We start from the raw sequence: 24,650 nt of genomic DNA on the forward strand, positions 1-24,650 counted from the left end.
CCATGTACGGGCTCCAGTGCGCGAGCCCGGGAGGCCAGTCCGCAGGCGTGGCCTGGGAGACACCGGGAGAGCCACGCTGCATGAACCCGGACTTCCGGTCTCTGTGCAAGTTGTCACCGAGGTGGCAGAGTTTCTCTTCTTGCACTGCTGACCGTGATGGCAGGAGGTGCCCCTCCCAGGCAGCCTGCGCGAGCTCACACTGCTCACAGTCACTGGTCGTTCACGTCGTCCGGACGGGACTGGGGGATCCCTGCAGCCAGGGCCTTGGCCTTGTCTACCCCAAACGGTGGTCAGCGCACACAACACGGGGAATGAACGAAAGCAGGGACGTGACGCCATCTTTTGAAGACTGAATTTCTCATGTAGGTTTCTGTACCTTGGTATCAACTGAGGATGGAGACCTGCGGGCAGGATGCTTCACAGACAGAGTTCTACAACAGATGACAGCTACCAGGGGCCGCACACTGTAGCCGACTCTCTCCTCCTGACTGTAATCTTACAAGGCATTATTATTGCTGTTTTGCAGATGAAGAAATTGGGGTTCAGACGGGTTATGTAACTTACTGGGGCTCACACAGCCCAGTGAGGCAGACCTGGAACTCACATCCTTGGTCTCTTAGGGGAAATTAATGTTGAAACAGAGGTGCAAATAAAACCCGATCATGGCTTTTAGACATCAGGTTTGCCTGAGAAGTTCCCGAGCTTAGTGCAGGTAGAGTGGAAACCAAGGGCAGCGGTCAGGGAACGGGTGAGCAGGCGTGCGCAGGAGGGCCTGAGACTGAGATGCAGTGTCCGTGGCCCTCAGAGAGGAGAGGCCTGCAAGTGGGGTGCAGAGGCCTGGGGAGGTCACACCAAAGTGTCCTGCTGTGGCCCGGGGCACAGTGGCAGGTCATGTGCAGGCCTCTGTCGGCACCAGCGTCCTTCCCGCGGTGCAGTGGTGGGATGGCGGACGGTGGGAATTAGTCCCCGAGGTGGAGACGTCCCCTCCCTCGGCAGGCTGGGTCTACAGGACCCTAGAATACGATCCACTTACTCGTTCATAATGCATCACTCATTCAGTTACTAACGGGTCACGTTTCTTAAACATTGGAAGAGATGCTGCTTCTGGAGTTCCCGGTCTCACACAGGACCTGGTCGGGGCAGTGTCCCCCGGGGCACGTCCTTAGGGGAGCTACCCACAGTGGGAGAAAGAACCTGGGCCACAAGATCTGTGATGCCGGGGACAAGTGATGAAGTCCCCAGGCAGACCTCTGAGAGGCCGGAGGTCTTGAGGGGAGAGGGGGCTTTGGCTGGGGAATAGGCTGGGGGGAGGGGGGGCTCCCGGAAGTGGTGGCCTGTGCTCAGGCCGCGAAGAGCGAGCTGTTACTATAAACGAGTGCGTGGGTTTCCAGGAAGACAGCTGCGTGCTTTTCAGCGGTTATGCTGTGCTAACAAACTCCTCCTGAACGTCAGTGAGTGAAAGCAAAGGTGACATCGTGCTCACATTACACGCCCAGGAAGGTTGGCCTAGGCTCCGGGACCCTGCCCTGCACGCCTTTCCTGTTCCAGGACTCAGGTCAGCCAGCCCTCCCTTGGACTGGTGGCATGGAAGAGACGCGGCCAAACCACACCGTGCACCTCAGAGCCTCTGACCCAGCGTGGGTGTGTCACTGCACAGGTGCAGTGAGCAGAGCAAGAGACTGGCCTCACCTGAGGCCTGTGAGGGGAGGCGGGCGCCCCTCCCAGGGTGGCTACCCCATGGGAGGCCTGGTGGTCCCTCGGCTGTGGAAGTCCCTCTGGGGGCTGCCGGCCAGTCTCCCCACCTGGTTTCCGTGCCCTCACGCTCAGGTCAGCGCTTCCAAGCTCCAGCCAGTGTCTGGACTCGCCCCAGACGTCAGCACTACACTCTGGACCTCTGGAGACTTTTCTTTCACTTGGAATCCTGTCCTGCTCTTAGGTGCTCCGATGCTGCCCGACAAATTCTCTGTGAGGAAGGGAAAGAATTGAAGATAAATCATCTGGAGAGCAGCATTTTCTAATTTGGATGTGTGGCAAACAGCCCTGGGTGATTTTTATTGTTGATTTTCAGCAGAGTTTCTCTGCCAGGCCATCTCATCTGCTGCAGAGCTATAAGTCAGAGCCCTGCTTTCAGGGTGGGTGGGTTAGTTTCTCATTGTCGCGTTTCCCTCCATCTCTCTGCCACCAGACCTGTAATCCTTAATGACTCCGTGGTGGCCTGTGCTGGCCAGAGCCTTGGTCTCATCCAGCTGGAATGACCATCACAGACCTCTGTGCTCGGCCTGTTGGCTCCTGAGCTGAGACCCTATGGACGCGGTTTTGCAGACTGGACCATCCTGAGGTGATGGCCCCATGCAGACAGGCAGTGGGCAGAGAAGGGGGCAGACTCGGGGGGCCTCGGGTGGACGCTGGGGCTTGGCTTTGTTTACTGTGTGCAGAGAACGGAATGGACGAGCTCCCTTTCACCTGTACGATGCCCAGCGCTGAGGACCGGGTCTCAGCCGGCCGCTGTTTGAGCTCGGGGTGCACGCCAGGGCCTGTGCAAGAAAGAGTGTTCATCTTCTTTCTAGACTCAGATGGCATGTGAGCCCATCAGTAAAACCTCGAGTTTGAAAACTGCCATGATCTGCGTTTGCCTCATCATTCACCCCCCACCCCCCCAGTTCTCAGTCTCCTCTGTGAATCTGGCTGCTAAGGTGTGAGGGTCGGAGTAACAGTCCGTGTGCTGTGAGCCCGCAGTGCATGGCCGCCACCTGCCACCCACGCCCTCATGAAGCGAGCACACAGCCGAGCCCCGTGAAGCTCAGGTGACCTCCAGGGATCTCATGTGGGTAGATGGCCGGCCCACAAGCTGGCCCACTGGAGCAGCCCTGGAGGTGGGGGTGTGGGAGCATGAAGCGAGGGCTGATTCCAGCCGGGGTTTCCCTGCCCGTGCCTCAGTTTCCCACCTGGGCAGGGGCACCACCCGGTTGTGACGTCCCTGAGTTAACACGTGTCTGTTGCATGTTGAGCGCTTTGATGTCGCCGTGGTCATTCCATCCTCGTCATGACCTGTGTGGCCTCTTTCTTCCCTCCTTCCTCTTCTGAGCCTCTCCAGGGGGTGTCTGGGTCTCTAAGGCACTGCCAGTCCCTGGAATTGGCTGCAAATGAAATCTCTGTATGAGTTCCCTCCTCACTGGGGCCAAAGGTGGGGATGCCTCTTACTATCCCCGACAGGCCTGCCGGGATTGATGCTGTTGCTGGATATTTATCCTGTCACTCTTACCTTTCTGTCCTTTTAATGTCTTGGCTGGAAGGAAGGAGGGTATAAATAGCACTCATCTGTTTCCTTGAAGGCCTGCGGAGTGTTCTGTCCTGAATGCAAAACAGAAGCTCCTTTCCCAAGCTTTGATCTGGTCATTAAGGCCCTTGTTTTCCAGTGTGATCAGAGCCCAGCAGCCACCCACCCTGACCTGCGGGGGTGGGGGCTGGCCAGGGGGAGGCCCATTAGGGTGCATTTAGGTGTTTTCGCTCTTGCTCACGATCCATGTCAACCACGGGCCAGCTCTGCTCCTGGCCTGGTGACAGGCTATTCCCTTAGGCGTCTGAAGGGGGGTAAGTGCCTGTGGAGCAGGGACAAGGCCCTGCAGCGTGCAGCCACCGTGAGGAGCAGCCCCTCGCCCACCACGTCTGCGACGCCCAGGTGATCCCAGAAACAAAGGCTGTGAGTCGTGCTTGGCTGCCGCCTGTGCTGTACCATCTCCGATCCTAACCGCACACAATAGAGGCTCAGAGAAAGCCCAGTCCACTGTCAGCGTCAGTCATTTATTTCCATGGCTCCCAGGGCTGGAGAGACCCTCACCTATAGGCGCTGTTACCCCAGTTCACAGATGAGCATGCTGTGCTTTGTATCTCATGGGAGACGGACGTGTGTGAGGCTGAGAGGGCTGGGCTGGAAATGAGGCTGGAAGGCGGGGGGGGCCGGGGACCCCAGCACGCTTCTCTCCTGCTGAGCAGCTGTGGGAACCCCGCACAGCCTTGCTGGGGCCGCATTTCCAGGCCAGGGACACCTCCGGCCTGTGCTTCCCACACCCACACGTCAGGCCACGGCCGTGTGCAGAAGCCCTGTTTCAGAAGCAGTACAGACTTATCCTGGGGGCCGGAAACCTGCAAATCGGGAAGGAGAGGCAGGTGGCGTGATGATGCTAAGGGGAAAGAAACAAAGCCAAGACCGGAGGGGCTGCCTGAGGCGGGAGAGGGCCCAGCCAATTAGTCTGGGTTTTCATTTTGCAAATCTGAGTCCAGCACTGTGAGCGAGAATGGCCGGGTCATAAAGTCATTCATAGACACCGGTCTTAACTATCATCGACCAGACTGTTTTACCACGGTGACTCTGAGTTTTAAGTCTATGCGTGTATTGATTAGTGTCTAAATCGTGGCAGACACAGCCCCTACCTGTGCTTTTCATTAGGGAAAGCAACATAAAAGCGTATCGTACTTAAAGTTTAGAGGATTATTTATTAATCATTATATTTTAAAAGATAATCAGTTTAAATTTAAAACAAATAGAACTAGTGATAATTCTTGATCTCGTTAAGTACGTGCTCGTCACCGATTTACACAAGATAGAGTTGCCCTGAGTCTGAACACACGCCTCAGCTCCTCCCAGTCACCCTTTCGTTCACGAGCTTAAGTACTTGTCTTTACAAAGAGCGGAGTTAGGAGCTATGGGACCTACAGCAGCAGGTGTGACGTGGCCCCTCCTCCCAGGGCGCCCAGTGGCCTGGACACGTCACAGTGCCAACAGGACCATGAGACAGAAGCGCCACAAATGGTGCATCCGCGTTTGGGCTTCACAGGATGGATCAGAGTCATTGCACGTGAAAGCGAAACAGCGGCGTGTGTGCCGTGGAGGCAGGGAGGGCGCTGTGTGCGAGCAGACGTGGGAGGGTGGGAAAGCCCGGCTGTGGTCGTGGCTCAGGGGGTAAGAATGACCAGCACAGACACCGCCCAGCGGCTGGTGCCTGAGCCCACTGAGTGCCCACTGCACCCTGAGGGCGAGCGAGTGTGGGGTACCTCCATCTACAGGGGAGTTCAGTCACATGCCAGACCAGGATTTAAAGCCAGGTGTGTCTGGCTCTAGAAGCTACACTGCTCAAGTGGTTAAAGTGCAGTAAAGTCCATGTATTTACAGTGTGCAGTGGGGTGAGTTTTGACTGATGCTGACGCCCGGGAGTCCCGCAGCACCGTGTGCTGGCCCAAGCCCGGCTTCCTGCTTTCACCAGCGCTGACTCGCAGACACATCCGCGTCGTGGGCTTGGAACAACAGTTCATTCCCGTCTACTGCTGCCTGGCGTTGCATTGGGAGGCTCCTGCACTGTGCATTTATCCATTCACCTGTTGACGGCCGTTTCGTTGTTTCTATGCTCTGGCTGTTCCAAATCTGCTCTGACCATTTACGAGTGAGTGTTTGTGTGGACATGTGTTTTCGTTTCTCGTGGTGAACACCTCGGAGTGGGATTGCTGGCACATACGATGGACCCACATGTAGCCAAGTGTTCAGGAACCCGCAAGCTCCCTTCCAGGACCCGTTGGTCTTCGTTCCCGTCAGCACTGCGTGAGTGTTAGTTCATACAGGTCATCACCAGGACTGGGTGTGCTCAGGCTTTCACTAGTGGGTGTGTTTCTCACTGTGCTTTTGACTTGCGTTTCCTTGAGGACGACTGATGCTGACCATATTCTCATACATTTACTGCCCGTTCTTATGCGTTCTTTTGTGAAGTGTCGCTTACATGCGTGCGTTTTTCGCTGGGTCGCCGATGCTCTCATCATTGAGTTTCGAGAGTTCCTGCTCTAGTGTGTGGGTACAAGTCTCCTGTCTGATGTATGTGTTGTGAAGACACTCTGTGATCTGCTTTTGAAGATCAAAAGTTTTAATTTTGATGAAGTCCAGCTTATCAATATGTTCTTCCATGATTTCTCTGTCTTCAAGTTCACTCAATCACCTGTCATCTTCTTTCTATTGGACTATCCAGTGAGGTTTGAAAAAAAATTGTATTGCATTTTTAAGTTATAAAATTTCCATTTGCCTTTTGTGACGTTTTCTGTTTCTCTGTTGTATATTCATATTTTTTGTTCCTTTCACTTTTTTTCTTTAAATCATGGGGAGCCAGGTTATAAGAGCTGTCTTAAGGCCTTTGGTCGTTCCAGCATTTGGGGCATCAGTGGTGAGCATCAGTGGTTCAGGAGATTTGGCCACATTTTCCTGTGGGTTTTTTCTTTTCTGTTTTCCACAGCGTGCACTTTACCTTGTATTTGGACTTGTGAATGTTACTTTCTGTAGACTCTGAGTCTCAGTGTTATTCTTCATAAGTCTCTGGAGAACACTGATGGTTTGTTTTGGCAGACAGTCTCTCCCGTTAGGTTCTGATCATAAATTTTGCCGCCTTCCTTGGGTGGAAGTCAAGATCATGGTTCCTCTAGCTCAGTTGTCCAAGCCTGTGCCCCGTGGGCCTCCGTCTGCTCAGTTGTTCATTGTTACATTGGCTGAACTGGCAAATTGTTAACCACCAACACTGGATGGTAGCGTTGGCCAATTTCTATGGTGCAAATGTTTCTTCCTCTGTGGCCAGTTTCAAACTATCAATGTGCCATCCCTGAATGCAGCGATGAGAAGAGATGCCAGCGGCTGGCTCTTGTGAGCTGGTAGGAGCTGGCCCTGGCACACCCTGAGGCCGTCCGCCCCGTGCCACTCGGGGTCAGGCTGAGACCCTTGTGCCTGGGGTTCAGTGTCAGCCCCATTCTCCGTGTCGTTGCCGTGCTGGTGGGGTGTGCAGGGGGCGTGCAGGGGGCGTGCAGGTGAGGCCCAGCATGAAGCCGGAGGTGCGTGGGCCCTGGCAGTGGGGGCTTTGGGAGTTTGTGGGGAGCTTGCATTTCCCGTGTCCTCCGCACTCCTTTCTGCCCCCTGTGGCTGAGTCGAGTGCCAGGGTGTACGTTGCAGATGGTAGGAAATGATGCCATCTACCTCTGCTGCGAGTGTGTCCTTGGTGCTCGGCACAGGGCCCTGGCCTATTAAAGCTCATTTCTTGAAGCAGGAAAGTACTTCAAGAGGCCAGATGACTGGCCCAGGGTGGCATGGACAGGGAGGCCGAGCTGGGCAGCAAGCGCATGCTCCCCGTCCTGACAGTCCTGGGAGCGCCTTCCATGACCTGCCCAGCTCTGGGGACGGGCACAGAGGACAAGTGGAGACCCCCCTCCCTGAGCTGGGCACAAACCTTTCTATTGTCTGCCAGCGAAATCTGAGTATTTTCTATTCCTGTTTGCTTTTCTCTTTTAATTTAGGAAATATGAGGTTTAATTCAGAATCGATGAAATGTATAATTAGATGTAACAGCACTTTTTTTTTACTAATGGCAACTGATTTAGTATGATTGAGGCATTTTGTTAACAAAATGGAGCATTTCACTGCCTTCAAACCAATCAGCTCTGTAGTGAGTAGCTCCCTCTTGGGAGGATAAAGCTTTAGCCACGTAAAAAGCTTCTGGGGTGTCTCTCGGTTCAACCAGTATTTTCTTCAGCACCTGCTATGTGCCAGGTGATGTGCTAGGAAGGGAAAGACAGGTTATGTCTCTGCTCATCAGGGAACTCTCTGTCTGGTGGGGAGAAATATGCATGCAATGCTAATCTTTTCGATATATGCCTTATCAGAGGAACTACTAGAAGCACAGGGGGTGCGAAGGAGGTGATGAGAAGGTGAGTGTAGCCAGGTGAAGGTGGGCTAAACACGGGACAAGCTGAGCAGAGTGCTGAGGTTCACACAAAGGTGCTAGAGGAACAGGCGTGGGGGGCTGACCGTGACACCCCCGTGAGGCCGGCAGCAGGCGGCCGCTGGAGACGGGGGGGGGGGGACCGGGTCATGGAGGCTTGTGCAGTTTGGTGGCACTCAGGGTGCAGAGGGACCCACTCTGAGCCGTTTCATTGGTGACAGGTTGCGAGTGGAGGCTGGTGTATGGCTGCTGTCTTGGTGACAGTGCAGTCGTATTAAGAGCTTTATCAGAATAGCCGTGAAATAATGAGGACTAACTTAGGTGTCTCCGCGTGAAAGCCAAGGCCTTGGTCTGTGTAGGGTCTCCGCTTCTCGCCGTCCCTCCCACTTGAGTTCAGAGCTCCAGGATCTTTCCTCACCAGTGCCCTGCCCAGCTCCATTAATTCAGCACCCCGGCCAGCTCCATAAATCAGACCCTAAATTGAGACTAATGGTGCCACTTCCCTGCTTAGACCTTCCCAGGCTGAGTGCTGTGCTGCCTTCAAGGCCTCTGGGCCCCACCTGTGTCCCCACCCGTCTCCGCCCCCGGCCCTCTTGCTTGCAGCCTGGCCAGCCTGCAGCTCTGGCCTCAGTTCAGACGGCCTTGGACCTCTCTTTCTCCCATTCCCCTCCCTCCATGTCAGTGTCCCCCTGACTCCTCCTCATGGGAGCTTGGCTCACGGGCCTGGGCCTCCCTCCCACGTTCCTGTTCCTCACGAGCCGTGGTTCCCTCCGCCCTACCCCCACCCTCAGGGGTCTCATGGGGATTAAGTGAGGATAAGCTCCCAAAGTGCTTAGCTTCGTGAGCCCTGCACCAGTGCCAAAGGGGCAGGAGCTGAGGGTATTGTCTGGCCCAGAGAAAGTCCTCAGACACGTTAGGGAGTCTTATTTAAAAACCGTAACTCCTCCCTGGAGTGTCTGCCTCTTTGAAAGAGTTTTGGCCTTCCGGATATGTATCCGAATTTTTATTTTCTAAAGGATTCTCCTTTAAGCCTGTCTGCATTCTAGAAATAGAGTGTGTATTTTTGTTGATGAGTTATTTGTTGACAGTTATGCGAATGTTACTTTCCACACAGATGATAATCAGGCACTTTCCAATTTGTAAACCCCTTTGAGAATTCCACACCTTGGAAATTTCACTCTCCTGATGGTGAGTGTGTTTGGATTTGGGCCACCGTGCCAGCCTGCAAACTGGCCTCATCGCTGGTGTCTTGCCCTCTGCGTCGCTCCACCCAGCTGCCTCAGCGGTTTTGCTGAAGCCCAGGGGTGGGTGCTGCCTGCCTTTTGCTGAACCTCCTTGCCCTCCTATCTACAGAAAGCTCTAGAAGCTCTAGTGGGAAACCACTTGGCAGGAGGCCGAGGTCCTTTGGCGTCTGCATCCACGTGCCTTACACACGGTCACTCCCACCCCCGGTTCGGTTCTCTAGGCAAGCAGGAGCCTTCCATATGATGTCATGGGTTCCTGGGCTCCAGGTGAAGAGGGCAGGGCTGGGAGGCAGGGGCCGGGCTGAGGGACAATGACATTGGCCCCCCGTAGTCCTGTAGGAGACAGGAGGCCTGAACTAGAGCTTGGGGAGGCTGGGCCAGGGAGCCGCCCAGACCTGAGGGCAACGGGGGAGGGGGACTCATAGGCCACGCAGGGGAGTGACGGGGAGGGTGCAGGGCTGAGGGGAGAGGCTGGAGGCGGTGTGCGTTTAGGATACATTGAGTTTGAAGTGCCCGTGGGAAGGTCCAGCTGTAATAACAGCAGCAATAAAAGAACTAGAATTTCTAAAAGGCTTTCTTATTAAGAATACATTGTCCTAACTCATCTACAGGTCACCTCTTCTTAGGCGGGTGACGTGCTCCTTTTACAGATGGCAGACTTGAGGGTCACAGTGTTTTGGATGCTCTCCTGGGCTCACGGCGTGAGAGCTCCAAGTAGAACATGGTCTTCTCGTGAGAGAACAGCGTCCAGCAGAGGCACTCAGGCACATTTGGGTTCCGCCCTGAGGGCTGGGTGGTGGCTGCCAGGCCTGTGGCCTTTTCTGGGCACCACTGTGACATGAGGTGGCTTCGCTCCCCCGAACCAGGGCCGTGTCCACCTCCTCAGCACACGCCCCTGCTCCCCTGCCTCTGCAGGCCACGGGCTGCTCTGTGGCCTGAGCCCTGCTTCCTCTGGTAGGATTCGTACATTCATAGTGATAACGTGTGTGGTCCAGGGTGGTTGTGAGGGCGACACGAGGCAGTGAGAACCTGTAAGGAAGTCCTCGGCCAATGGACCACTCCCCAGGGGCCACTCCCCAGGGGCCGAAGCAGCCTGGGACGCCCCGTCCCCCACCCGAGACCCTCCCTGTCCTGGAGGCACACAGCCCCCATCTCCAAGTCAGCATGAAGCAGGCACTTGCCGTGGAAGGCCAGGAAACGTGCCTCCTAAGACAGAACGGTTTCAGTTCCGTAGGTTCAGCTCCACTTAACGGGACCACTTTCACACGGGCATTTTCCTATGGAGGATAATGGAAGCTTCATGGTCCTTTGACACGTGCGTGTATTTCATCGACCTTGGAAACTGGCTGTGGTCCAGGAACCTTGCCCTGTGGTCCAGGCGGCCCTCCTGCCTGACCCGCGTGGACCTGTTCCACAGGAGCTGTTTCAGGGCATTTAGCTCTGTGGGTGCTTCTGCTTCTGCTTCTGATTAGCTGGATGAGGGAAACTGCCATGGTCTGTCTTCAATCCAGATGTCAGAAGTACTTCCGTCTATTTCACTTGCATTCTTTCTTTAGCACCATCCTAGAAAGAAAACTGCCAGAGATGTTCCAATTAATTTTCCTCTTGCTCTTCCTCATTCTGGGGTCAGACTGGCGAGCTTCCTGGTTCTGTCCCCCCCCCCCCCCCCCGTGCACCCCTCCCCCACCGCTGTGTGACCTGTGATGCATGTAGGAGGGCTGCTGTCTCATTTTGGAATCTCGGACCCAGGCCCGTGCTTTGGCATCTGGCCAGTGTCCTGGGGGTCACCAGCCTGGAGAGAGGATGTGGGGAGGCTTCCGTGTGCTCAGTGCTGACCAGCACAGCACGGGGAGGAGGCTGCCCCAGCCTCCAGCCACACCGGCTCTGTGGGAGGACGTTGTGTCCTCGAAGACCGGACCTTGGTGAGCACGTCGTTGCTTGCCTGTCAGTTTCCTCACCTGTTTTGTGAAGATGGTAAAACCCATTACAAGGATGATGTGACTGTTGGAAATACTCGGTACCGGTTGTTCCCTCGAGTTCATTTCCCTGTCTTCCGCCTCCTCCAGCTCCTCCTCTTCTCTTCTTCACATGGACCTTCCCCAGTCCTGTCAGTGTGGGGCCACCTGCCCAGCTGCGTGACCACCTGCGGGCCAGGTGGAGAGGGGATGTGTGCACATGTCATGAGGCCCCTACTCGCCTCTGCTTGGTCCCTTCCCAGTCCCCTCTGTCGGCTCAGCGCGGCATCCAGGGTCCCTGGCTAGCTGTCCGCTCCACCACATCTGGCTCTTTGCAGGTGATGCCCCGTGTCTGGGACGGTCCCTCTCCCCCTCCCCCTCTGAATGCCAGCTCCCCCCACCCCCCCATCCCGCCTGTCTCAGCTCAGCCAACACCTTTCCAAATGTCCCTGAGGTTGTTCTGGCAGCATTAGCGGTGCCGAGCATCCTTCTGCCAACGGCACAGCACTTGCACAGACCTCACAGTCGCCTCTCTGCGGTCCGTCTCCTCCCTGGGATCCGGAGCCTGTGGGGGCCGGGCGATCTCCCCATTCACCTTCTAGCATCGCGTCCCGCCCTCAGGCCCTGGCTGCTGGGCTTGCAGGGCCTCAGGGAGCTCTTCCTGCAACTGCTGCGTGAGACCCAGACTTAGTCGGTGCCGTGGGCGCTGGGGTCCCCGCTCGGGTGCCCACACTTTAGATTCAGGTTCTATAGTGTAGCTGCATCTTCTGCATGGATGGTGGAAGCGAAACAGGCTCTGTGACCATGACATTGTTACTGTAGGTCCCCCCACCGCACCCCAAATCCAACAAATCATTCTAGCGGAGCTTAGAAGGAGCTGGAAAGAGCCTGTTTTGCTAATGCACCAGTTTTCACTGGCGGAAATCTGGAAGCCATAACCTGTTCTCCTCAGCAGAGGCTGCAGGTCTAGCCCCAGCCCCTCCACCCCCATGGAACTGAGGCGTTTGCAGCCTTCCCGCCTGAGCGTGACCCTTTGGGGAAGCAGGGAGTCACTCCAGCTCTCGCGGTCACAGGCAGAGAAACTCAAAACGGCTCATTCTCTGTGACAGTTCAGAAAGCAGGAGGACACGAATGCTGAGCCCCCCCCCGCCAGCCCTGTGCTGTGCCCCAGTCCTCACACAGCTCGGCTCCTCGTGAGGACTCTGGGAACGCACTGCCTCTCTTGCCATGTCCCTTGCCTTAAGGCACAGCTGATAAGAGGCAGACGCAGGTGAGACCAGGCCTTTCAGACTTTACAGGGGGAGCAGAAAGCCAGTAAAGACCCTGATAGGTATTAATCTCAGTACAGACTTCCCCAGAATAGTTGGTGGGGTGCATTGGTGAAGAACCCCAAAGCCATCCTTCCAGCCAGAGCACCTGGGGGGAAATGCTGACGGTCAATTCTGGTGCTTAGCAGGGTGGAGGCTCTACTCCAGCCAACAGCGCCCTGTAGCTGGAAGCCTGTGAGTGGGGTCATGAAAAGCAAGGAGAGGGAACAGGAGAGGGAGATGACACTGACCGCAGCTACTGAGCGGCCACCGGCCCGCACATGGCTTTCTGTGCCGGACCCTGGGAGCACAGCGCGACCCAGCGGGAGGAAACAGTGTGGCCCACACGGGCCGAGGCTGCAGTGGGAGGCCGAGACGCTTTCCTGTTAGTCGTGGTGAAATGTTTCGGAACGCAGGACGATGAGTGAAAAGGATAAACACGGTGTCTAGCATTTATCCGGCATTTTATACTTCACAGAATGTCTTCATAAGTGCTATCTCACTTGATCTTTATTACCATAACTCCCTTTAATAGCTATAATTTTTGATAATAGCCATATTGAGATATGATTCATACACCATACAATTTGCCCATCTCAAGCATACAATTCAGTGATTTTTCAGTGTCTTCAGAATTGTGCAACCATCACCACAATCCATTGTCGACCATGTTCTTTCCCCCAACAGTAAGAGCTGTAATTTTTGGAGCTCCAGTTATGTGCCAGGTGGTTCGAATTACTTCTCCCCAATCCTGACTAACCATGCAACATAGGGTGTCCATTTCACAGATGAAGAAACCGAGGCCTGGAGACTGTCAGGTCACTTGCCTCTGGCCACAGAGCTCCTGGGTGACGAAGGATGGGGTAGGATCCAGGTGTGTGCACAGGCCATGCTCCTTCGTCTGCCCAATCCTCCATCCCAAAGAGGCCCCCACAGTTAGGTGACCTCCCCATCACACATCTGGGCGGGAGCCACGGCGGGGACTGCAGAGGCCCCGGGTGGAAGGCCCTGGGCCCTGGCTTCTCCCTGCCTTTGCTGACTGGTGGCTGCATGGATCCAGGGGGACAGCCAGCCTGGCTAGCATGGAAAAGCTGTCCCATGGGAGGCCTGGCAGAGAGGAATCAGTGAGAAGTGCCCCCAGAAAGCAGGATTCAGCCCTCGCCTTCCTGCGGTTTGTGTGTGTGGGGGGAGCGGGGGGTGTGCACACTGGCAGCTCAGCGACATCGGATCTCATTTAATGAGGCATAGTTTTCTGTGCTGAGGAAACATTATACTTAGGACCCTAAAACAAATGTTCAGCTACGGAAATGCTCAAGCTGAGGGGTTATGTTTGCTCAGAGACGCTGGCGGACGGAGTGGGCTCTCCAGAAGCCTCCCACCTCAGAGCCTGCTGCTCTGCCCCAGGGACACCGTCTCCGGCCGTTAGAAACAGTGCTTCCTTTAATTTCTCTCTAACCCAGAGTCAGTAGGTGCAGATTTTATACGAGAAGTGTCAGCGTGTAAGGGGACCTCTCACAGGGGACAGAGGCCGCATGTGCAAAGTCATTCACTCAGCACACGTTCTGTTACCAGTTGGTGGGGACGCAGCACTGTGGTCGGAGGTGCAGTGGCGGAGACCCGGCCCTTCTTCGGCGGGTGGGCACGGACACTGGTGGTTGTGGAGTGAGCGGGGCAGTGAGGAGAGTAGGTGCAGCGTGGGCAGGTGGGGGGAAGCGAGACTCTGCAGGGAGGCCCTGTTGGGCTGAATCTTAAAGGGTGTGTGTGTGGGGGTCTTAGGTCCTTGGAGGCAGGGGCGAGGCTGGCAAGGAGAGGCGGGGCAGTGACCACGCCGAGGGGCCTCTGAGCGCCGGCCGCCTGCGGACAGGGGGAGAACTGGCTCTTTCACTGACGCCTGGTGACTGTAGTGGGTTATTCACTCACTTCACCTCTCTGTGAAGTGGGGGTGGTGACATAGGGTCCCCTTAAGCGTGAAATGAGATAATGCATGGCAGGGGCTTTCTCTGCGCCATCTGGGGGTCTCCTCCCTGCCCCCCCTGCTCCTGTGGAACCAGCTGACTCCACAGCAGAGTGTTCAGGCCAGACAGTCGTCTGCTCAGAAGCTGCCTCAGCTGCGAGAGGCACTGTCCCTGACAGCCACTCCAGTCCCCGCCCGTGGCCTTTGCTCAACTCACAGAATCAAAACCGAAGGTGTAGGTGGGCCCCAAACAATTTACAGATGAGGAGACAAACCGAATTCCTCAGAAACAGGCTTTCACAGTTAGGAGAGCTCCAGGGTCTGTCTGACGCTTCTTCCCACTGAGGGATTTTCCAGCCAACCACCTGACCCCAGGCTTGTTTATCAGCCGCACTGACCCTTGGTCCCGCTCTCCATCCCTGCAGCTGCCAGGTGTGTGCCTGGAGCTAAGGTGAGCGGGGACGGACCCCTCGTGTCACCACCTGCTGCAGGCTTCAGGCGTCCGGGCCTGGTTAGCAAGTCTGCATCTCCCTCTGCCATCGCTGCGGCCGTGGGCGGGTTCCTGCCTTTTCTGCAGCATGTGGCCGTCATCCCTCCCTCGGCTGCTGTGAGGATGGGCAGGGTGGCGGGAGGGCGCGTGCTCGGCCCCGGGCGGCCCGTGGTGGGCACCGCTGCTCTGCTGTTTGTGTGATCAATCGCTGGCCAGGCCTCAACACGGTAGCGCAGTGCTCGGATTTTTAGAATACGGTGTATCTTTCCTCTTCAGTTAAAGATAATATGGAAAGGTTCCCCCTGCCATAATTGATCTGTGAGGCTTAAGGAGGAAATTATCTTCTTTCGGGGTGTGACCCAGATGTCAGTGTTCGTGCCATTTTCTCATCTGCTGAAAGCGCCCTCTCGTTCAGGATGGATGGCTCGGCAGGTGCGCAGCTTCCGTTTCACTTACATTGTGCTTCATTGTAAAGCAGAGAATACGCTGGTTTCTGCACAGTCAGACAGACGCCCGTAGGGTGCCCCATGTATGTTTAGAATACCCGTCTGCTAACTGTCAGTTATCTCCCAATGAAAGTTCAGTTCAATTATATGTGGATAGTCCTCCTAAATCCGACTCCTTGATTTGTATTTAAACGTCATCGTTATGACTTCCCTGGCGAGGTTATCAGCTGTTCAAACCCTGAATCAAAAGATTCGGTATTTTAAAAACCAGTGCTTTTTTTATAGAGTCTTCAAAAATCACAGCACCTTTTTAAGTGCCAACTCTCGTCTATTATTGTCACATTTGGCCATAAAATTAAACGTGAAAATTGGCATCCAATAGTGGTATTAATTTTGTGTTACTCTGACTCATCAAACATTAACGGGACCCAATAGCGGGTGGGACTGCGGAGAGGAAGCAGGCGGATACGGCGGGCGGCCTGGGTTTAGCTCAGAACAGCGTTTGGAATCTGAATCTCGGCTTTTCCCGGAACAGCCGGAGGTGATTTCCTTTACTTCCCCCCTCGTGTCTTTATCTGTAATGGGGATGAATAGTCATGACATTACGTCACCGTCATGACAGCAGCCACTGTTTAGAGAACGTCTGTGTCCTAGTGCTGCTGCCGTGTTGTACCCACCATCTTATGTAGTCTGCACAATCTCACACGGGGGTTATAAGCACCCATCGTGGGTGGAGAAACTGCACTGCGGTGTTTAATACCCTGTGAGGGACTTTAACATCGTGAGGTGGTGACACCTGTCTTCTGGGAGGAAATGCACCGTGAGGGCTCGTGCGGTGGGACGGGCCTTGGGGAAGAACTGACACTGACCATGTGCTTTCTAAGATCTGAAGCTGGGGGGGGGGGGGGCTGGGCCTCTCCTTCACCTACAATTCAAATCTGGTCCCTCCAGCTAATGTGGAGGGACCCTCTCAAAGTGTCACGCACATTTGCACACATTGTACAAAAGAAGCTGGGCTATGGAGAAGTTAAGGAGCCGGTGGAAGTTACACAGGTGACTAGGAGAGCCCTCGCCCTGGAGGTGGTCCCCTGGGTCAGCCGATGGCCCTTCCACCCTCTGCCCATTCAATGGACAAGTGGCCTCATCCTGACCTTCCGTGCAAATGTCGCCCCGTTTCTGAGAAAGCCCTGGACAGGGAGCCCGGAGGTCAGATTCTCGCCCCAGGTCAGCCACTAACGGTAGATGATACACGCAGTGACCTCTTTTGATTAAAACTAAGTAGAAACAAACAAGAAGAGCAGAGCCATGCTGGCAAAAGGCATTGCACAGAAGAGCTGCTTCTGTGATGGCTCAACCCCCGGTGAAGGTGCAGGGCTGCTGCTCCTCCAGGACCTGGGGCAGGAGGCAGGGGGCAGGAGGCAGAGGGCAGGGGGCAGAGGGCAGGGGGCAGAGGCAGGAGGCAGGGGCCAGGGGTCAGGGCACGGGGTAGGGGCATGTACCTTAGGTCATGCCCCCGTTTGCTGTTCCTTCTTTTCTGTTATTTCCAGTAATGTTTTCCACTTTAGCTGTGACTTACCAGAGGACCAGCCACATTTCTGAGTTTCTTTTCGGACGCTTTCTGGTGGGGATTGCACAGATATTCTCTGACTGGTGCTGCCTCAGCCCAATAAAAGGTCTCGCGGGTCCAAGGGTAAACCCGGAGTGAGTAGGCTTTGCCCTGAAGTTGTGCTCTGCAGGCACGTGGGCTTCTCCCCGTCAGAGGCTGCGTGAGGCAGGGGACAGCTTCGTGGCTTTAGCTAGTGGTAAGATTTTGTGGCTTCTTTGTTGTGATGAAGAACTGCTCGCTAATGGAGGGAATAGGTATAGAGCCGTCAGACGTGGCTGCTTGGGTGGCCACCGTTGACTGGCAGTGAGCAAGAACATTTGAGCCCTCTGCACCTTCCCTCTGGGTCACTGTGGTCATGTTCCACAGACCTGCTCAGAGAAATGGAGGGCCGGGCCCAAGGTCACGTTCAAGTCGGGGCAGAGCTGGGGGTCCTGCCTAGGGGCTCAGCTCCGAAGCTGGAGCTCCCTCTGCCCTTTGTCCACCTGGGTGCCCACAGGGTGGACGAGGCCCTGCTCTCGGTACCTGGTTCCTTCCGCTTTTGGGGTGACTTCTGTAGATGCTCTCTTGCCCTCCCTCCCCTCAGTGGTTACCTCCCAGCCCTGGGCTGTCCCCTCATGGCCACGATTCTCCATGAGCTGTCCTGGCACGGCGGGCGTGGGGCTGACTGCAGCGCTGTCTCCAGCAGCCCCATTGTGGCCGACGCCATGCACATCTCTCACTGAGGAGCCCTGCTCTGCCCACTCAGGGTGGCTCCGTGACGAAAGTGACAGCTTCAGTCTTCACGAAAAGTCCTGCCCCGTCTGCGGCTGGGTCGAGAGCAAGGGTCCTCACCATAGTGCTGAGTCTGTGTCTAAGCCCGTCGGAAAGGTAAAAGTTATTCATTCTTTTTGGGTTAGCAGGCGATGAGCTAAAAGCGACCTTTTTGGTGAAACTTAGGAAACAGTCTCACCTGTCCTAAGAGAAGCATGCGTTGCCTCAGTCTGCCTCCACGGTGGGCGGCAGGAAGGGATTTTGTCAGTGGGGCCATTAGAAGCACCCTGGCTGCTTGTGTAGAAAAATGTCTGGGAAGGAAGATAAATGGCTGATAAGCCCCTGAAAATATGTTTGACCTCGGGAGTAATTCAGACCTGCAGATTGCAACCTCAGTGAGGAAGCATTGTGCCTCTTACTAGGTAAGATTAAAAACCGATCATCGTCCTGTTGGCGAGGGTGCAGAGAGAGGCGCCCGCCTGCTCTGCACAGGGCAGCTCCTTGTCGGGAAGTCCTCTCCGAGAAGGAGCCTGTTCTCTGAGAGTCGGAAAAATAGGGGAATTGAAAATAAATGATGATGCAGCCATTTGATAGAATATTTTGCAGACCAACTTTTAATGATGTGAAAGTGTTCATAGTATATTGCAAGAATAAAACAAGTCTTAAAGTTACGCATATGTGTATATTTGTGTGTATATATGTATAAAGTGATACTTATATAATGACTTATACATATATAATTATTTCCACCACAGGGAAATACACACACTTAGGAAGACTATTGAATTAAGATATCAAAATCATAGCATCAGATTCTGACTGCCTTGTTTTCTTTAGGTTTTTCTCTATTTTCCAACTTTTTTCAGTGTCTACTATTACAGTCAGAAAAGAGCAGTAAATGTGATTTATATGTACTCGTAGTTCTTGCTACAAAACGCGCCGTCATCTGTGCTCACGAGGCGTCTCTAACTCTTGGGTAGCCGAGCCCTAAACACGCTCCCAGCCGCATGCCATAGACGCACCAACACCCTAGTCCTTCCTCCCTCCCTCCCTCCCTCCCTCCCTCCCTCCCTCCCTCCCTTCTTTTCTGCCTTCCTTCCTTCCTTCCAAGCCGCCATGGCTGTCAGGACCTTCCTTTGGCTTTAACCTTCGCGTATAAGCCCGGAACACCCAGTCCCCTCGTTTCCTGGTTGTGAGAGCGAATAACCCCGAAGGCCAGGTCGGCCTGCTGGGCGCGGCTGGATGTGCTGGTCCCAGCACAGGCCACGCAGGAACGCAGACGCCTACTTTTATGCTTTGGCTGGGTGACTTGCAGTCATCTATCAGTTGGAGCCAGAGCATCGGGGGCCTGGCAAGGAGAAGTCTCCTCCCTCCCCTTCGCCTTTCCTTCCTTCGTATAATATACCTTTACTGAGTCCCTGCTGTGTGCCTGACTGTGCTAAGAGGGGCGGTTTCAAACGTCAGTAAGACAGCCCTGCCCACGTGACTGTCGTGGTTGGGAGTGGGCAGGCCGCGTGCAGCTCCCCACACATGCATGCCCTCTGCAGACCAGGTGCCATCGGACATGGGGCGCTGTGCATGTGGGTGCAGGTACCGGGGTGCGGACAGCAGGGAGGGGGAGGAGCGGGCAGGGAAGGCTCACAGGTCACTCACTCATTCATTCAGGGAACTATTTACTGGTCACGGCTGTGTGACAGGCATTGTTCGAGGCCTGGGGAACTGTGGTCAACATGACCAAGAGGGAGCTCAGTTCCAGTAGAATTGATAGGCAGTTAAGTCCAGAAATAAATATTCAGAGCTCACGGTAAAGGCCGTGGCAGAGATAAACTGAGCGCTGCGATGGAGGACGGCCAGGCTGCTGTAGGCAGGTGGCCTGGGAACCCCTCTCGTCAGCTCACACCTAAAGAACGAAGGGCTCCAGCTGTGCCAGCAGTCGGGAGAAGAATGCTCCTGCTAGAGAGCCGTGAACACAGAGGCTAAGGCAGGAACAGCCTAGTGTGTTCTAGAAACCGCCAGAAGGTCAAGAGTGCTGGGTACAGCCAGCACAGCCAGGGGCCTTAGGAGAGGACGTGATACTTGAGCAGAAACCTGAAGGGTGGGGAGTGGCTCTGACGTCAAGTGGGTCATGCACAGGGGCCTGGGAGTGGGAGGCGGACGCTGTGAGGGTGGGCGCTGCCGGGTGGGCGCTGGCGGGTGGGCGCTGGCGGGTGGGTGCTGGCGGGTGGTGGGGCCTGGCATGTATGAGCAGGTCTGTCTGGCTGAGGATGAAGAATGAACTGACAGGCAGGGCTCTGTTGATGAGGCTGGAGCTCCCAGCGGGCTTTTGGGGTCCCTGGGGTTAAACAACTGCTAATGCTCTTTGTGACTTCCCACATTGGGTCCCGTCTGCCTTGTGCTGTTCCAGAATTTAAATTTTCTTCTGGGCACCTGAGCTTTCTCCGAGAATGGAATCTGTGACTGCACTTCAGTTCTGAACTGTGTGTTGAACCAGTCTGAAGCCAGTGCTACCCTGGGAGTCTATTATTTCATTTTCTTGGAATGAATCCGTTATGAATTACGAGAATGATTCATTACATTGTCTCACGCTGACATGTGCTGGTTCTCCAACAGCCAGCAGAAGAAACTGCCCTCCTCATTAAGTCTCTGCTGTGTTTCCCCCCTCTCTTAGGATGGCTATTCAAGTGGACAAGTTCAACTTTGAGAGTTTCCCAGAATCCCCTGGGGAGAAGGGACAATTTGCAAATTCAAAGCAGCTGGAAGAAGAGCGGCAGGAAGCTCGAGGCCTGGAGATCAACAGCAAGCTGGACATCCGCTGGAGAATCATATCCTTTCCGTGGTGGGCCCCACTCACTCTGATCACCGAGGGGGCCCAACAGGGGTGCAGCTGCGGAATCGTAGCCGCAGCTAGCTCTGTATTGCTGTTTGACGTGGCGAGGAGACGTGGACCAAAGAGCCGCCGTTTCTTAGCCACTCTCGCCACTTCAGGGCCCCACTAACGAGGTGTGGATCAGGGCGAGGAAAGGCCGCCCTGGGGCTGGTGGTGCGCTGGCCTCGGGGCACGTGTGTCTTGCCAGTGTCGATATGCGTGTTAGTGATGGGCTCTGATGGCCACCTCTCCATGCAGGGCTTGAGTTTCACATCCTGACTGCTGACCGCAGGGTGCAGTTGTCTGGGAAACTGAAATTGGACTGTGCGCCTTACCAAGGTCCGACACGCCATGTCAAAGCACTGAGGGTGTTCGGAAGGACTGTGCTATGAAAGAGTGTGTTGGCAAGTCGCCGCCTCTGCCCGGGCTTCAGGTCACCGCCTGGCTCGCGGCCGACACACTGTCGCCTGGGGGAGCGTTCTGGGGAAACCCCAGGCTCACTTGTCTGTGTGTCTGTTCCGCATCTCCGTCTGCCATTGCTGTAGCCTTGGGCAGGTTACTGCATTTTCTGCAGCATGTGGGTGTCATCCCTCCCTCGGCTGCTGTGAGGATGGGCAGGATGGCGGGAGGGCACATGCTCAGCCCCGGGCGGCCCGTGGTGGGCACCGCTGCTCTGGTGTTTGTGTGAGTCGGGCCCTGTGGCTGGTACACAGCGTGCAGACTACAGAGGTCAGCGGGGTCCAGGGCCCTCTGTGCTATTTATTGACGACCTACTATGTGCTGGGGGTTGTACTGAGCAGTCAGGTGTGGACCCGGACCCGACGGCGTGTTCTTTTTCTCCAGCCCCAGCGCGGTGCAGTCCTAGCTCATCATTGCTGAAACCATGTGGTGAATGAATACTCTGCGTTTCAGTGATGCAGCTAGCCTAACGGTGCCCAGCTCAGCGGCACTTGGCCGAGTGCTGTGAGGAGTGCATGGAAGGAGTTCACACCTAGTGAGATTCATCTTAAGTGAAGCCTGGCTCCTTGGCCAGAGGGCAGCCTGCTTAGACGTTCTGTGGTGAGAACAGACGAGGGGTAAGCTTGGGGCAAGCTTGGTGTCGTCTCACCTTCTCATTTTCCTTGATTTTGTTGCTAATCTCCCTTCAAACAGCATTTTAGGGGCTGGTGAGATACTTGCTGACGTATCAGAATCTGAACCCACATAGGTTTCCTGACAAGAACTGGGCACAGTCACCTGGTCCCCCCACGGCCGAGGATGGGGCCATCTGGGCAGTGTCTCCGCCAGGTGGTCTGATAAGCACACATCTTCCCGTGCTGTCTGCAGACCATTTGTCACCATCTGGCTGTTTTAAGGGCGAGGCAGAGGCTCATGCAGCCCCACTGTAAGCCGGGCCTCAGACACCTGAGCGCCGATGCCCCAGAGGGGAGATGGCGCATCTTTGCGGGATGCAGAGATCAGGTGACGTAAATAACTGTGAGGTAGGATGTGGAGCAGCGTGGCTGTTCTCTGTGCGCAGGGTCGTGCGTTCCAGCGGCTCTGCCCGGCAGCTGGTCCAGGGACGGCCTGTGTCCTGGCTGTGCGCCGTCGAGTGGGGTCTGTTTGGCCCTCTGTAAACACAAGATGCTCAACAGCGGCTGTATGATCGTCCTCACTTTGTATCTGTGGTTTCACAGGCATCAGCCAGGACCACAGGCCCAGTGCCCTCAGCCTCGCCCATCAGGAGCAGGACAGCCAGCCTGGCACACAGCACGCCTGGTGCCTCCGTTTCCAGGGCCGCGTTCGTTCCAAGAAGCGGAGTCTGCCTCCCACCGGCCCCTCCTCCCTTTGCAGTCAGGCAGAGACCGAGCTGTTTGCACTGGTTGCTGAAGATCGCCCTTCCCCTCTTTGGCTTCTCGCTCATTCTCGAAAGTGCTTCTTCATGGGCTCTGTCTTCTCATCCTCTGAAAACAATTCGACGTCTTTAACAAGTGTCCTTGAGTCACAGGACACGATGTTTTCCTAGTCGTGTTAGGAGGAATAGTTGCACCTGCATGAATTTGAGTACAAGCAGCTTCTGTCGGCTGTACGGCTGGTTCCTTGCCCAGCCTAAGTCGGTGCAGACGTGCACGTTGTATCTGCGGTCGGGGGATTCTCTGGTACAGCAGCTGGTTCACAGCCTCCAGCCCCTCGGGGCAGGCTTGCCTCTGACCGTTGATGCTGTGACATTGCCTTGGCTATTTGCCCTTCAGGGAACAGAGGCAGGAAGGTGGAGGACACAGATTGGATTGCTGTCTCCCCAGAATCCAAATATGGTGGCTGTGCGCCCCTAAAATTACTTTGAAAGGATTGGGGTTTGGCACACGGCTAGCCTCGATTTCAGATTTGGCTGGTTTATGCGAGTTGAGGAGGACTTTCCGCAGTATTCAAAGCACTGTTCCAAATTTGTGTGTGTGTGTGTGTGTGTATGTGTGTGTGATGTGTGGTATGTGTGTCGTATGTGGTATGTGTGTGTCTGAGGCGTGGGGTGTGCGGTGTGTGGGGTGTGTGTGTGTATTGGGTTCATGTTGGGCTTGTACACATTTGTGTCCTTTTGGTGTGACAGTCATGGTGAGTGTGTGCATTTTATAGAATAGAATCCTTAAATCACGAGCTTAAGCAACAGCTCACACCCGTATGGCACTCGCCAGATGCCAGGCACTGTTCTGGGTGGTTACATAGACTCACTTCACTTTTACAGAATCCCTATGAAGTAGTTTTGATTCACATTCCACAGATGGGAAAACTGAGGCCCAGTGAGGTTAGCTAGCTCCAAGGGGCAGAGCTGGGATTTGCATCCAGCCCCGTGGTTTCTGGGCCTGTACTCACTCCAAGCTGACACGTGGGTGCAGACAGCCCAGGTGAGGCCCCCTACCAGCATCCACTCCAGGACACGCACCCGGAGGCCACTTTGGAGGTGTCTGTGTCGGCTGCTCTCCTGTGATGGCTTTGCAGCTTTGCCCAGGACACCGCATGTACCAGCACGACGCTGCTCTCTCTCCTGTGAGGGGGAGGCCAGCAGTCTCAGGCCTGTAGGCTCAGAAGAGCCTGGCCACCCACCAGGCTGCACAGTCCCCAGGGGAAGAGCTGACCGAAAAATCAATTTTTCTAAAATACCAGACCGGGTCACGGTTAATTGCAGTCATATAAACACAGACGGCATCTGAAAAACTGTCCAGTGGCTTCTAACGGTCGTTGCATCGCAGTACACACCCAAATATTTCACTGCTCATGGCCGGGTGCAAAATGCGAGGGTAGGTGTTTTATTAACTTTCTGCATTTTCCTTGCACCTGGCTGTGTTTTTCAAACATTCGGAAACGAACATTCCCGGTTCCCGAGACACGTGTAGCAGATTAACTGAGACAGCGTGCATGGAAGCCAGAAGGCTCTGCGCAAATATAGGTGAATTTATTAAGTGTCATTAATGATGGATGACTAATAGGATGTCATCCTTGCACGACACACTGGCCTTCTTACGAGTAGGAAGGAGCTCCTCCTGCGTGGTCTTTTCATCCCCAGCACGCGCCACAGCACGCACAGTAGGTATTCATAATAGACATCCGGTGTGGATTAGGCCCGTGCTCTGGCGTGAGGGGCACGTGGGGGCACACCCATGTGGCAAGTGCAGGACAGATGTGCTGCCAGGTGTGGTGCTCACAGCCGGGGGTGGGGGGGTACAGGGGCTTGGGGTGCATCGGACAGGACATGCCACCTAAGGTGAAGTTCAAGCTGCAGAGATGGGTGGGCGGTCCCCAGAATGACAAGGCTGAAGAGGGCGCCAGGCTGGGCGGGAGGGACGCAGGCCTCAGGCACCGAGGCAGGAACCCGTGGCGTTTGCTGGAATGAGCACCGTGGGGCGGCATGGCTGCCACACGCCAGGGCACGAGGTCTGCGAGGCAGAGGCCGACGGAGGCACAGATCCTGAGAGCTTGTCTGACGTGCTGGGGAGTTGGGGTTTTATCCCAGGAGCGCCGAGAGGAGTTTGAGCAAGGGGCAGGGTGAGGAGACTCGTTATAGGAAGGTGGCTCCAGGAGGAGACTGGGGCAGACACAGCCCTTCTGTGCACACGTGCGGTGTCCCTGACGCGTTTGGCTGTGTGTTGGGGGACGGTGCTGCCCGCTCTGGGACGTCAGGCACAAGAGTCTGTAAGGACGCACCAGACAGTGCAGCTGTGACACGGCTCCTCTGTCCTGCTGCCCCTCAGCGCGTGGTGAGACCTTCAAAGTGCAAAGGGAGGAGCCCTGTGAGGCCTGGGGCTCCCGCCGGGCGGG

General features: G+C 55.3%; 1 protein-coding gene across 7 annotated transcripts in view; it reads left to right on the forward strand.

Annotated features, from left to right (window-relative positions):
• The window catches only part of TRAPPC9 (trafficking protein particle complex subunit 9), a 320,362-nt gene that overhangs the window by 228,954 nt on the left and 66,758 nt on the right, over nucleotides 1–24,650 (forward strand). For 4 of the 7 annotated variants that reach the window (XM_088798934.1, XM_074316658.2, XM_088798935.1 and 1 more), the window contains one exon: nucleotides 20,163–20,316. In XM_088798934.1, coding sequence (XP_088655060.1) covers nucleotides 20,163–20,316 — 154 coding nt within the window. The remainder of the gene's footprint in view (nucleotides 1–20,162; nucleotides 20,317–24,650) is intronic. The other 3 variants (XM_088798933.1, XM_088798932.1, XM_074316657.2) reach the window with 1 other exon arrangement.

This window comes from Rhinolophus sinicus, chromosome 6 (assembly GCF_057876585.1).
Source record: "Rhinolophus sinicus isolate RSI-liver-muscle chromosome 6, RSI-T2T, whole genome shotgun sequence".
NCBI classification, from domain to species: Eukaryota; Metazoa; Chordata; class Mammalia; order Chiroptera; family Rhinolophidae; genus Rhinolophus; species Rhinolophus sinicus.